General features: G+C 43.2%; 1 protein-coding gene across 1 annotated transcript in view; it reads right to left on the bottom strand.

Annotated features, from left to right (window-relative positions):
• The window catches only part of WWTR1 (WW domain containing transcription regulator 1), a 73,794-nt gene that overhangs the window by 30,019 nt on the left and 31,320 nt on the right, over window positions 1-12,455 (bottom strand). Inside the window, exon 2 of the mRNA XM_068955125.1 lies at window positions 1,416-1,552. Within this exon, the coding sequence (XP_068811226.1) occupies window positions 1,416-1,552 (137 nt within the window). The remainder of the gene's footprint in view (window positions 1-1,415; window positions 1,553-12,455) is intronic.

The following is a 12,455-nucleotide window of genomic DNA, read 5'->3' as shown; positions in this document are numbered from 1 at the left end:
ACACCCTACTCCCATTCCTTACCTCTGGGTTACTTCAAAATTGCTATGAAGAGACTGATCTAAGTGCAGCTGTGGTGTGAAAAAACACACACAGACCAATTGTTAGTCTTGCCATGCAGCACGACACACTGCAGTACATCCTAGCCTTTTGGAGTTTACTCAGGTTTCTTCTTCAGACGTCCACTCTCATGATACATCTGCTACTGTCCGCTGACTCACGTAACACAGCCAGCAACAGCTTTGCACTGCGCATATTCAAGGAGGACGCTTGTCGGGAAAAAGCAAGAGGAAAGAACGTGGTATAATTTACCTCAGGGGACAGCCTACGTGCTGTTTATAAATTCAAGACAAAAGTGAATAGCTATTTTGTATTACTGCTCTTGGTGGCCACTGGTAGCCAAAAGTTTACTCGAGTTTTCTTGCTATGTCACGAGAAAGTCCTGATGAACTGCACTGCACATGAATAATCACGGAATCATGAGACCAACCTATCAAAAATTAACCTGAACTGGAATCTGGTTTGTGTTTTCAGTACTACCTATTTGAGCTAGCTGTATGATTTTGAGCCTACAAGCTGACCTATTTGTTCCTCGTTTTCTTCAGATATAGAAAAGTTAAAACTACTAGGATTTGAACCGCAGGAGTGAAAGATAAGAGATTTGTAAGTCTCAGTTATGCATGAAAATGTTTTCCTCCACTCGCAGCTTTTCTTTACAATCTTTAGAATTGTCATGGCTTTTTTTTTTTCATTAAGGCTCATATCCAGCAAAATTAGAGGAACATTAGTAGATGCTTAAAGTAAAGCATGAAGTGAAGAACAGGAACACCACATAAACCATGCCACTAGAGAAATTCTTCAGGTAATTCATACTATAAAATAGACTTCTCTAGAGCAAGTCTATCCTAAAATAGACTAGCTTGCAGTGCAGAACCTAATTATGAAGAAAAAAAAAAAAAGCAACAGCTACAACCTCTGACCTGAACAAATACAGGAAAGACTGCAGACAGATTATCTGAGCAGCACTTTGCACAGTAAGTTTTGACAATAATATGGTAGGCTTGCAGGGGCCTTAGAGCATCTCTGCATGAAAAATCACAGGAAGAGTTTATTTTTCTATGTTCAATGCTACGGCAGAAATTTGTCATCGAGGCTCCAAAATAATATGCGTAAGATTTTAGAACTTTACTTCAAACAGTGCCAATTCCCTTGCTGCCAACTCTACAGCGGGAAAAAATAAAAAAAGGAAGTGGAGAACATACTGTTTGGCTTGATAACAGATTCAGAGCTACTGTTTCTGAAGCAAAAATTACTTTGGCGAACAAATATAATAATATATAATTATACAATAAAAGGTGTCTCTCTTCTCCTGTTTTTTTTTGGTATTTTCACCAGAGAGATGACATCCAGTACTCACCGAGATTTGGCTGAGACATTGCCATAGACCTCTGTGGCATTGGTGTGGAAGTAGCTGCAGGATGGTGGCTCATGTGATTCAGTGGCTGGTTCATAGTTTTTCGAGGATCTTGCCATGTTGTAATTTTTTCTATATGACTGAGAAAGGAAAGATAAAACACAAGATTAGCAGAAAATACCCCAAGTATATTATACACACGGCTAGACATAATGCCATAAAAGACCCAATTGTTCCTCTTATTTCATATTTACCTACCCTTCTCACCTCACCCTAATCCATTTGAAGTTATCTATCTTCTTGTCATTTATTTAACCCTTGAACAATTTCTTTTCTTCTGATCTTCTGTCTCCTGCCATTTTAACTCCTTATGCATTACTGTTGAACCAATTACATTTACTGGAATGAATGGTGAATTCCATTATGATACTGAAGACCTACAATACACACTCATCTTTCACCTATTCCATTGTCCAAAAGTTGTTTACTCTTATTCTACCAGTCGTCTTCTACACACTCAAACATATGCCTGTTTCCCACGCGGGAACATACAGTCCTTTTGCCGGGTCTGCCTGTCTTGATAAGACCAGTGTTTTTCTTGCTAAATCCAACTGGTTTTGTTCCTTGCCCCTCCATGAGAACCAGCATGGCTTTACGCTTTCCAAGAATACCAGAATATAGTCTCATGGCTGAAAGGTGCAGATTATATCCTGATAACCAATGTGTATTGCTAATCTCTCTGTAAAGGCAGTTTTTATTGCAATGAAGTTAATGTAGGTCAACAATCGACTCCTCTACTATGTTAAACTTCCTCTAGCTGCATTATAAAAAAGCTAGAGTATTGCTCTGCATGAGATGTTACAGTCGAGATAACCACAGTATTATCACCGTAAATTTTTTTTTTTTTTGGGCTACAGAATGCAGCGGTGAAGGAACTGCTTTTTTGTTGCAACTGAAGGTTTTCATGGAAATAAACCAGTTTTGACAGAAACTTTTATCAGGACAAGGATTTTAAGGATCAGCATGTAATCCTGTTTGAAACTTGAAAAGGAAAGAATTATTTTAGAGTAATCAATAGCCTGGTATTTAGTGATCCCTGGCTGTCGTGATTCCATCCTGGCATGTCCAGCTTTCTGCCACTGACTAACCAGGTTACTACCGATCGCTGGCTGGCCTTGCTCAGGTTTCCCTCTGTTATTTTTTCCTAGAAAACTTTAGAAGAGGTAACTTCTTCAAGAGGAACGTGTAAAGGGTAAAAGTTTTAAAAGCTCTGCAGGACAGGAAAACCATTCGAATCCACCTTTCATGAAGCGCAGCCTGACAGTATCTTCACTGAACTCAGTTTCAAACTTCTCACTTCTACTTCTGCTACGGCAGTCACCGCTCCGTGTCTCCAGGTGGAGTTGCTAGCTAGCAGCGTTTCACAAGCAGGCTTCGACCTACTGTGGTGTTGCCACGTCCAAGCTCTTCAAAGTCAACCTCTAACATCAGTAAAAATATTGTGCAACACAAGCAGGATAAAACCAAGAACACGCTGAACTATTTTTTAAAGAAAGGAAAAAGGTGACACTGCCTTTACTTATTCCATATCCATCTTCTTTTTCTAGTATTTTACATTTAGCGTGCGCTCCCAAAAGATCACGCTGTCACTTCTGTGCTTGTCTAAAACGCAGCCTCTAAGCAGCTAGCTCGCTCCCCGGCTTCGTAACTTCCAGAGCTCTTTGCTTATGTTGCTAACAGCAAAACCACCCGCCTTTTCTTCTCCTCGGCACCCAATCATGTTATTCTCCTTTTCCGGTAAATCTTTCCCACATCGTTTTTTATTGTTCTCTTGAAATCCGGCGAGGAGCAGCACTGTGAACGGCAGATGCTGTGGGAGCGCTCAGCTGTGCTCACGCGAGGGGGAAGGCGCTCGCTCCGGCGCCCAGCTCCCTCGTTTCTGGCTCCAACTCCAGCGCAGGCGCCACACTCACCAAAGGTGCGACTTTCGGAATACCAGCCTGTAACAGGAAATATTATTCCCCAAGTAGGAAGAAAAGCGTTTTTAAATATAAGCTTCGGCGATTAATAAAATATTGCCTTGATGAAGCTTTATCAGAACAGATCTTTCACTTCAAAGCAATTTTTATAATCCTTTCAAATTTAAGCAAAATGTAAAAATTAAAATCAGGCTTTTTTCTCTAAGGTTCCTCTCTAGAAACTGAAAGCATAAATTCCTCTTCGGCAAACTGGAAGCACAAATTAAAGCACGTATGAAGTCAGTTGTATTAAGCAACCCAGAACTTGTTTGAACGCGTCCTTCGCGCTAACCACAAATCTGAAACTTTAAACTGCAACTGCCCGTTTCGTACAAGGAGCCATAACAGGAAACACACGATAACAGAAACACACGAGAAAAACCAAAACAGTCACCTTTACAATCAATCACCTTTACAATTCACTTTGGTTATCAAAGCTCCTTCCACAACGACGGTCGTTGTTTTCCACGTTTAGATGAGAGCTACAAACACGTGGAGTCATGTGCCTGAGCCCGCATTTGAGATTTTCAGTATTCCTCCTATGTGTATGTTTGGGATTCTTTAGTTGTTACTCGTATGCATAAAAAGGCTCTTAATCTGCATTTTAGTTACTCTGACGAGCTTTAAAAGTGAAGCTATCTAAGCGAGTAACTAACGATTTCTGTTAGCTCTACCCAAAAAGTTATCCAACGTAAACTCGGACCAGAGTGGCGGCCCGCCGCACCCCGGCAGCCTAGCGCTCCCCCGCACGCACCCACAGCGTCAGCGCGCACGTGCACCACGCTCCCTCGGCTCCAGAGACGCGGCCTGTCCCAGCCTTCGAGGACGGCAGCCCCTCCAACGTCCAAGGCACCACCAGCCTGCATCCCCGTCTCTTAAATCCTAAACCCAGTTGGTGCGGTCACCGACGGCAGGCGCGGCAGGACGAGTCGGGTACTGAGGCAGGTCCGCAGGAGACTGGGCTCAAACGCTTGAGAGCGAGTCCAGCCAGCAGCCCACCGAGGCCGAGGCGTAGCCTCCTCAGCCCCGCTCTGGACAACCGACCGCTGGTGCCAACCCGGTGCGGAGCGCTCCCCACCCTGCTCCCGAAGGGAAATCACCCCACTCCCGTCTGCCTTCAGAGAAAAGGCCGTTATCTCCCAGGCCAACGGGAACTACAGAAACTCGCCCAGGAAACTCAGAGGACCAGGCGGCTCACAAAACTCGGAAGGCTGTGAACCTCTGGGGCGCTCACTGCTTATTCCGGTGTTTCTTTCTTGATACCTTCTTTTTTGCATTTGCTATTTGGCTACATGTAGGAATTGAAAGCCAAAAGTCTTAAACGAAATATTTTATACCTAAATAACCCAATACTGCTGTTACTGAATGCAGCATTCCTTGCAGAGACGAGCAAAAAGTAACCTGCTGTTCTTAGTAAACAGGCCAGCAAGGAGCGAAATCAGACACTGAACAAAACATGGAAATCCTCATCTCGGCCTTGAGCCTGGACCACCGAAGGTGCGGGAAGTTTTGCCACAGGTGCCAAGGGGAGGTGGATCGTACCTGCTTCACGGCGTGGCAGGTATTCAGGAAGGGGACGTGACACCAGGAGCACCTGGCTGCAGTTGGCAATCTATTATAACAACTCCAGGAAAGTTTTTTGTCTTGTACTTTTTAATTCAGGGTCATTAGGTTTACTTTATTAAAACTGTACAAAATTAGATCGCGTGTATACGGAGTATCTTTAGACAAGGAGAAGATACAGGGTTGTGTTAACAGAAGTCATTACAGATGTTCCTCAACAACGTAATTTAGGGAGCAAACATTATCATTAGTTCAGCGAAATATTGTCTAAATAATGACTTTGAAAAAACCTTTCTATGAACAGAGCTATTTTAATATTATCCTCAGTATACTTTAAATGCCACAGAGTCAAGTAATAGTTATTTTTTGGGAAACACATTTGTCATAACACTCCCTGCTGAAACACTTGCTTTCTGATCACCAAATTAGGATGAAATGAACTGTGGTTCTCTAAAGGAGGTTTTTTCCACGTTGCACCATGAGCCAATTCTCCACCCCTTCCATGTTATTTAAAATATGCCCACTGAAAATGTCCTGCCTACAAAGGATTATGAGGAAGAGCTCTGTCATCCGCTTTCTCTGAACTATGTGCCTTTTCTTAGCTATTGATGTAGCGAGGCAGTCAGTGGTAAGCCAGCACAAAACATGGAGAAACACATCGTCTAGCATCAATAAACAAGGAATTACTTCCTAGGCTAATACCTTTCCAGACACATCATTATTGCCTTAAACAAAAATTATCCCAACCTGCAGATTTTCCCCTTGTTCACTTGAAATAAAAGATGCAAATCAAATTCACTGAATCAAGTTGTAATATATTCACAAAGCTGCTTCTCACATAGAAGTCCTTGCAAGAAAAGGCAAAAACGATCTGTGAATTGCCACGCAAGGCAATCAGTCATGAAATTGCAGCTGAAAACTAATGCCGCTTTTGTTCAAACTCCCTTTTACCCTTGCTATACAGAAAATGATCTGGACCATAATTACACACGTGAGAAGAAGGGCAACGACAGCCACTTGGTAATGCTTCTGAACTTACAGAAGACTTGAAAATTTGATCAAAAAATGTAAGGATCACAGATCTTAAACTATCCAACTGCACTAAAAAACCCCACAGGAATTCTCTGTGTAAACATGGTAAGTTCTCAGCAGCCGTAGCCAGGAGCCACGAGTGCCCTCGCTCGCCCCTGTTGGTGCCATCCTGGCAACGCACAAACATATCTTCTTCGTTAAAAACACGCAGACAGAGCGTCTGAAAAACAACCCTCAAAAATGTCATTGATACTATGATTCAAGATCAAGCAATAGCTGGTTGTTGCTAGAATTTCTTATTATGACCACAGAGCAGATCTGTTTTTATCTAGTTATTAAAGAAAAAGCTGCTAAATATCAGACGAGGCCTATTTAACAACGTCAGATATTAGATGAGAAAAATAACAATGCTTTAAAATTAGCGCTAAGATTTGAAGTGAAAGGGCTTGATTGCAGGCCAGAAAGGCTTTTCTCCTCAAGATCCCCACTGTTTATGTAAACCTGCCCCCTCTATTTCTACATAGGTACTGGCAGCTTTTTGAAGGTTAGATTAAACCTTTGCAGAAATAGGTACAAGCCCATTCCACTTGCAATGACTGGTTAAACCAAAGTAACAGAATCTGGCCCAGTATCTTTTTATTCAAATAGCAGAACCAAAGAAAATATGGACATTACAGAAATTAGGATTTCTACGATTCCTGGATATCAGAGCTGACAACATTCAATTCAGAACAATCTCTTTTCTGTAAGACCGGCCCGAAAAGCGCTGAACCTCACAGGTGTACTCCAAGCGTCAAAACGCAGAGCGCTGTCTGAAAATTCAGACCCTTCATCACCAAACTGGAGTTACCAAGGCGGGATCAGGGACGCAAGAGGCGGCTGCCGCTCACGACCATGCAGTAGTGCACAGCGCTGGTGGCCAGATCAAAGGCAGGCGCGTCGCCCAGGGGCAGGACGAGCGTGTAGCTCTGCTCTGTCTGCAAGACTATTTCAGAAGCGTGAGGCAGCCCAGCGTCAGAGGAAGTCAGCCCCAGGTGCGAGTTTATTCCTGAGGCTGAGGACAGAGGAAACTCACACGCCTGCTGCGGGGGAAGCCCCGCGTCCCAGCCCCGCGCTCTCGCCCTTGCCTCGGGCTGGCAGTCGTGCCATCAGCCAGACCAGGCGAGGCTGACCGGTCCGGCCAACGCTCCTCCTTCTTTCTTCCTGCGTCGCTGGTACGCTTTTGCTGGGAGCTGCTCCGCCAGCTCGGGGCGGGAAGGAACGGGGGCCCGGGCCGTGCAGGAGGGCCTGACCTCCCGCCACCCTTTCGGGGCAGCGCTTCTGACCGTGAAACCCTACCCCTTCCCACTGCTTATTTCAATCCCGGAAAAAATCATTTGACTCATATAAATAGTCATAATTACATGAAACTTCACGTAAGTGTTTCAGCTCTGAAATATGTATTTGCATACAGAGAAAAACACTGTGCAGAGAATCCCCAAACGCCCTTATCTAGGATTATATCAATCCATCTGTTCCTTGTTTTATTTCTAATCCCCAAAGGACTTTTTCCTTTGCATATATCACATAGCCCATAACAACGAGACAGAAAACAAAGCTTCAGACACAGGCCAATAACGTCAACTAGAAGTCATGCCTTCGTTGCTGAACTCTATTACGGGGCGATTCAAGCTCAGAAGACAATAAAATTTTTGCTTCTCCCAGCATCCGAGCTTTGCACTGGCACTGGCCAAAAGTGAAGTATTTAACTTTCAGCAGTACTGAGAGAACTGGGTATCAGTCAGTTGAAACCCGGGTGACGTGTCCCCTAAGGCCCTGACTACAGGACAGTTTTACCAGACTTACTTACCCATGGGATTATATTGTTAGAAATCACTATACACATTTAACTGTGGTATAAGAGCATCTATACAGGAAGATATCCTGTTCAACTAAATCTATCTAAATTAATACTTAATATTATACTACAAAAACGTTCAGTCCTAACAGCTGCATTCTACTTCTGCAAACTGCAGAAATGTTCACTTTGTTTAAACTAGCTGTAATAGAAAATACTACGTTCTTCCCATGCTTTTAAACATATATTTCCACAAATTATAATAGAATTTTCATTTTTTGAGAGTTTTTCATAAAATAGTTCCAATGCTATGCAAGCAGCACTTGAATTTTCCTTACCGATAGTTTTTACTTTCCTTTTTCCCATAGAAGGAAGGGGGAGAGGAGAATATGAAATGGAACAATAATACAATTGTTGTTTAAAAGCATATATGAATGAAAAATACTGACCGTATTTTAAATATACTTTCTGCAACAAGTATTATATACCGATTGTTCAACCCTAGATGAAGCTGAAAACCAATATCAGAACAATTCTCAAAAAGATTAATTTTATGAGAATGCTGCAAAATTATTGCTTTTTGCATAATGTTTTCTGTTCATCATCCATACACGTTATCCAAAAAGTCAGACTAAGAGTTTAAGAGAGAATTAGTGAAATATCTTTGCTACAAAGCGTGAAGGTGAGCGTTTCCATTGGATGCATAGGAAACCAAGGAGTAGGAGCCCAAAACTCTAAGGACATCTGGGCTAATTCATAATGTTGAAGCTTCCCTATGTAGCGGAAAGAGCTGCTGTCTAGAAATGTAATTAACTTTGCAAGACTTATTTAAGAGTCTCATAATAGGAGATTCAAGCATTCAAACACATGGCAAAGCAGCCCCAAAATACATGTTCAAACTCTGACTTCCAAGTTTCTCAGAAGTAACCTCTGCATAAGCCCCAGTATCAGAGCAAACCATTCCTCAACAAGGTCTTCATTCATAAATCAGCAGGACAGGCAAGGAGAGACATCCATTTGAACCTCTGTTTCCGCATCACACATGAGACCGATGGAGGTCATCGTAAGTAAACGAGAAGTTTTGAAAATAGGATTTTCAATAATGCTTAGCTGAGGGCTAACACTGTTCCCATTGAAGTCAGGGTAAGTTAAATGTTTACAGCTTCAGTGATAGCAGAGATGCACAAAACCTCTGTCAAGTATCACACAGAAAGTGCTATTACAAATGCTGCCCTCGAGCTGCCCAAAGCACGGCACTCCCGCCCGCAGTCAAATGACGTACAAGCTCAGTAAGTGGTAAAATGTATCCTAATAGTGGTCCATCATCATGGCAATTTGAAGCAAGGCTCCAGATATAAATAATTTGGTATCTTAACAGGACTTTATGCTTCTGTTCCACCTGTTGTACCTAAGGCTTTTGCTAAATTTTTCCTAGGCGGGTGTCTGCTTCCCACTCTGAAACGCCAACGCTCTGCAGAATTTGAGCTACCGCTGTGCACTGCGTTGGAGCTGCTGGGCTCTAATCCTCGACTTCCACGGCAGCCTTGCCAAGACTGCTCTCTCAGGTCAAACTAGCAAGCAGCGGCACGAAGTCTATAAATTCTCTTTCTGCTGGTACTAAGTCCAATGATAAATGTACCTCGGTGGTTTCTGGTTTGGGACCATATTGTTTTCTAGCAGTAGGAAATCCAGACCTAAAAAGTTGGAAGGGGGAACTGAGGAGAATGGAACCGATCTGAAATACATTATTTCGTTAAGTGTGCTCTCACCTGAAATAACACTGACTTAGAGTTTGGCTAACATTGTAGTACTTGTAGGGGACCCTTTATCAGGGTCCCCTTTGGCACAGGGAGGAAAAGAACGGATTCTGTGACTGAGCCACATCAAAGCGAAGCTGCTTTCGGGCACTGGGAAGCCGATGACTCATCACCACGCACAGCCCACATGTTCTGACTCATTAACTGCTCCCAACAGGGTGACAGCTCACATCGTGCTGGAGGACATCCAGTCACCCGCTTCCGGCTGCCCCACCGTTATTAAACATTGGGAAATCTGTTTATGTCTCTGCGAGCAGAGCCAAATCATTGCCCAACGTCTTTTTCTCTGCCCCTCGGTTCCCTGCAAACAAAAAAGGGGGGAAAAAGGAAGCTTTGTCTCAAGTAAGACTCCGTGTGAAGTGCTTTGACACTGAATGATGTGACAGACGCACTTTTCTACAAATGGATCGTTTGTTTTTTAAATTTAAGAGAATGACCTTGGGCCACAAAATCCCAGCCTCTTTGGTGGGCTTGCTCGCTGTACCGCAGTGCAGTTTCTGGTAAAGCTGCAGCCAGCTCCAAACCACACAGTATTTCAGTAACCCTTAGCATGAAGGATCTAGCAGCAAATAAGAAACTGTGCATCAGCTGGCAGAGCCTTAGAAACTGCCTTTAAGGCATGCTGATATAAAACAATCTGTAAAACAAAGCAGACATGCTCCAAGTGAGGCCGGGAGAAGTTTCCTGGTTCTGCCCTGCCGGCGACCTCAGGCATGCTGGGAGAGAGAGAGTACTCTTTCGCAAAGTAAGGTAACAGCTCTCTCCTCCAGAGCGGTAGCTAACAGCTTTGGTCGACTGCAACAGACTACACATTTTAATTACTATTTCCCTTTCGCTAAGTGACCCTGATGTCCGCAACCATTAATCCCAGAAGTCAGCGGGCCGAGAGCTTTGTGAGCCCGAGACCCGCAGCGGCAGCCAGTGCTCGTCATGACCAAGGGCTCTGCACGGCCCGAGCCCACCATGAACCCAACCAGCAGAAATAGCGATGAAAAACTGATGGTCACTTCAGCTAACGACTACACTCGTAGTAGGGGCCCAAGGGGAAAAGGTACTAAAAATTCTGCCTTTCAAATGATGCAAGAGATCCAAGCTCAAGCTTCAAAAGTTGGACGTTACCACCTGCTTTACAGTACACCGCGCGAGGCCAAGCGCGACGTCACAGTCGGTTCTTGCTTCACCTCTCTCATTCCTGTCTTCTGCTGTCTCCTCGGCTGAGTTCCTACACCTCTCTCAGGCTATGGACGGCGAATCAGATCAGAAAAGGGATCCGGACTGAAAATAAACCTAATCAAGAGAATTATTTACATACTGGATGAATTCAGCACAAGTTAGGGGTTGGCAGAGAAGTAGGAATGAACAGCAAAGGCAAGAACTCGTCACGCATTTCCTCGCAGCCTGCTGCTCTGGGGCTGGACGGAACGAAATGCTTTCTCTGGAGGCAAGACCTTCAGCAGAGACCTTCGTGCATCTTTTTTCCACCCGCTGCGCTGACATGGAGCTTACTGCCCCTGGATTCTTCCTCTAGTTTCTTGCACTAGGGTTTTGACTTCACAGCTGCATTAAATCAGCTTTAGATGGCATTCTGTGCAGTTTGTTTTAAAGACTCTGGACAGATTACACTCGTTACACTAAAAGGGAAGCCGCCAACCAGGCTTGCAGGGGCAGGTGGGAGCTGGCGAGCTGTGCTGTACTACCTGGAGAAGGGAAATATCCTTACTAACAAAAAGGAAAAAAAAAAAAAATCTCAGTTTCTTGTTGAATTACTTCAGAAAGGTGCAGCTTGTATTTCCCAATGGCCAAAGAGAAGACATTTTTTCCTCAGACTATAAACTCTAGTCAGCTTTTCTCAATTTATGTTATGTTTCAGGGAACTGGGGAACAGTTGATTCTGGTTATTCACAGATGATGAATTTGGAAGAGTTTGGTTTGGCTTTCACTTACTGTTAAAGCAACATTAGCTTCTCTGTGTTATAAGACTATTTTAATTGCTGAGTAGCGGTGTGTATTAAATATACCACATACATGAATAAGTTTCTAGATCCAAGATAGTTTTGACATAAAAAGCTATTTATAAGAAATTTTCTTGCTACTCCCTGGGCCATAGTAAATGTTGAATCTTTCAAAAAAATGTTTCTTCAGGCTTCCTGTGGCATAAATTTTATAGCCTTTTATCCAATTATGGCATGGTTAAAGGTAGCTGTAAAAACCTTTCCTCCATTTACAGTTCACTTCAAATGCCATCTTTTCATGTTTCAGTATTTCCTTGCCAGGTAGAGTAACACGGCATTAATTTCAGTAGTTTTGCATTCTCTTTTTTAATTCACAGATTCTTCCTGCTGATTTAGTTGGAATCAGCATTTTGAAAAGCCAATCTATCAATCCAATTCTTCAGTCTTTCTACCTGTTGAACTACGATAGTACTCTGAGATTTTCAAATACAAAATGACATCAACTGGAGTGTGAAATCATGATTTTTTAACATATTTCTTGAGGACTGCCTCACTAGCCTCACAGAATTGTGTTTATCTGCAGAAAATCTAATCAATGCCATCTGCTTAAAAAACTTAGCCCTATTATTCTTTTCTAAGCAACATTTAAGCCCTGCAGCTGCAGGTGAAATAGACTTAAAATACAAACTGAAGGCACATGATCTTGCAACTGGAGGGGCAGGCTAGAGGGGTTTCACTCCCTCTGCCTCACTCGAGAACAAGAACAGCAGGACAGCTGAAACACTTTTTGCTTGCACAGGTTTAGGAGTTAAGACGAGCAGAAC

This window comes from Struthio camelus, chromosome 9, assembly GCF_040807025.1.
Source record: "Struthio camelus isolate bStrCam1 chromosome 9, bStrCam1.hap1, whole genome shotgun sequence".
NCBI lineage: Eukaryota > Metazoa > Chordata > Aves > Struthioniformes > Struthionidae > Struthio > Struthio camelus.
This window is presented reverse-complemented; position numbering and strand designations above follow the sequence as displayed.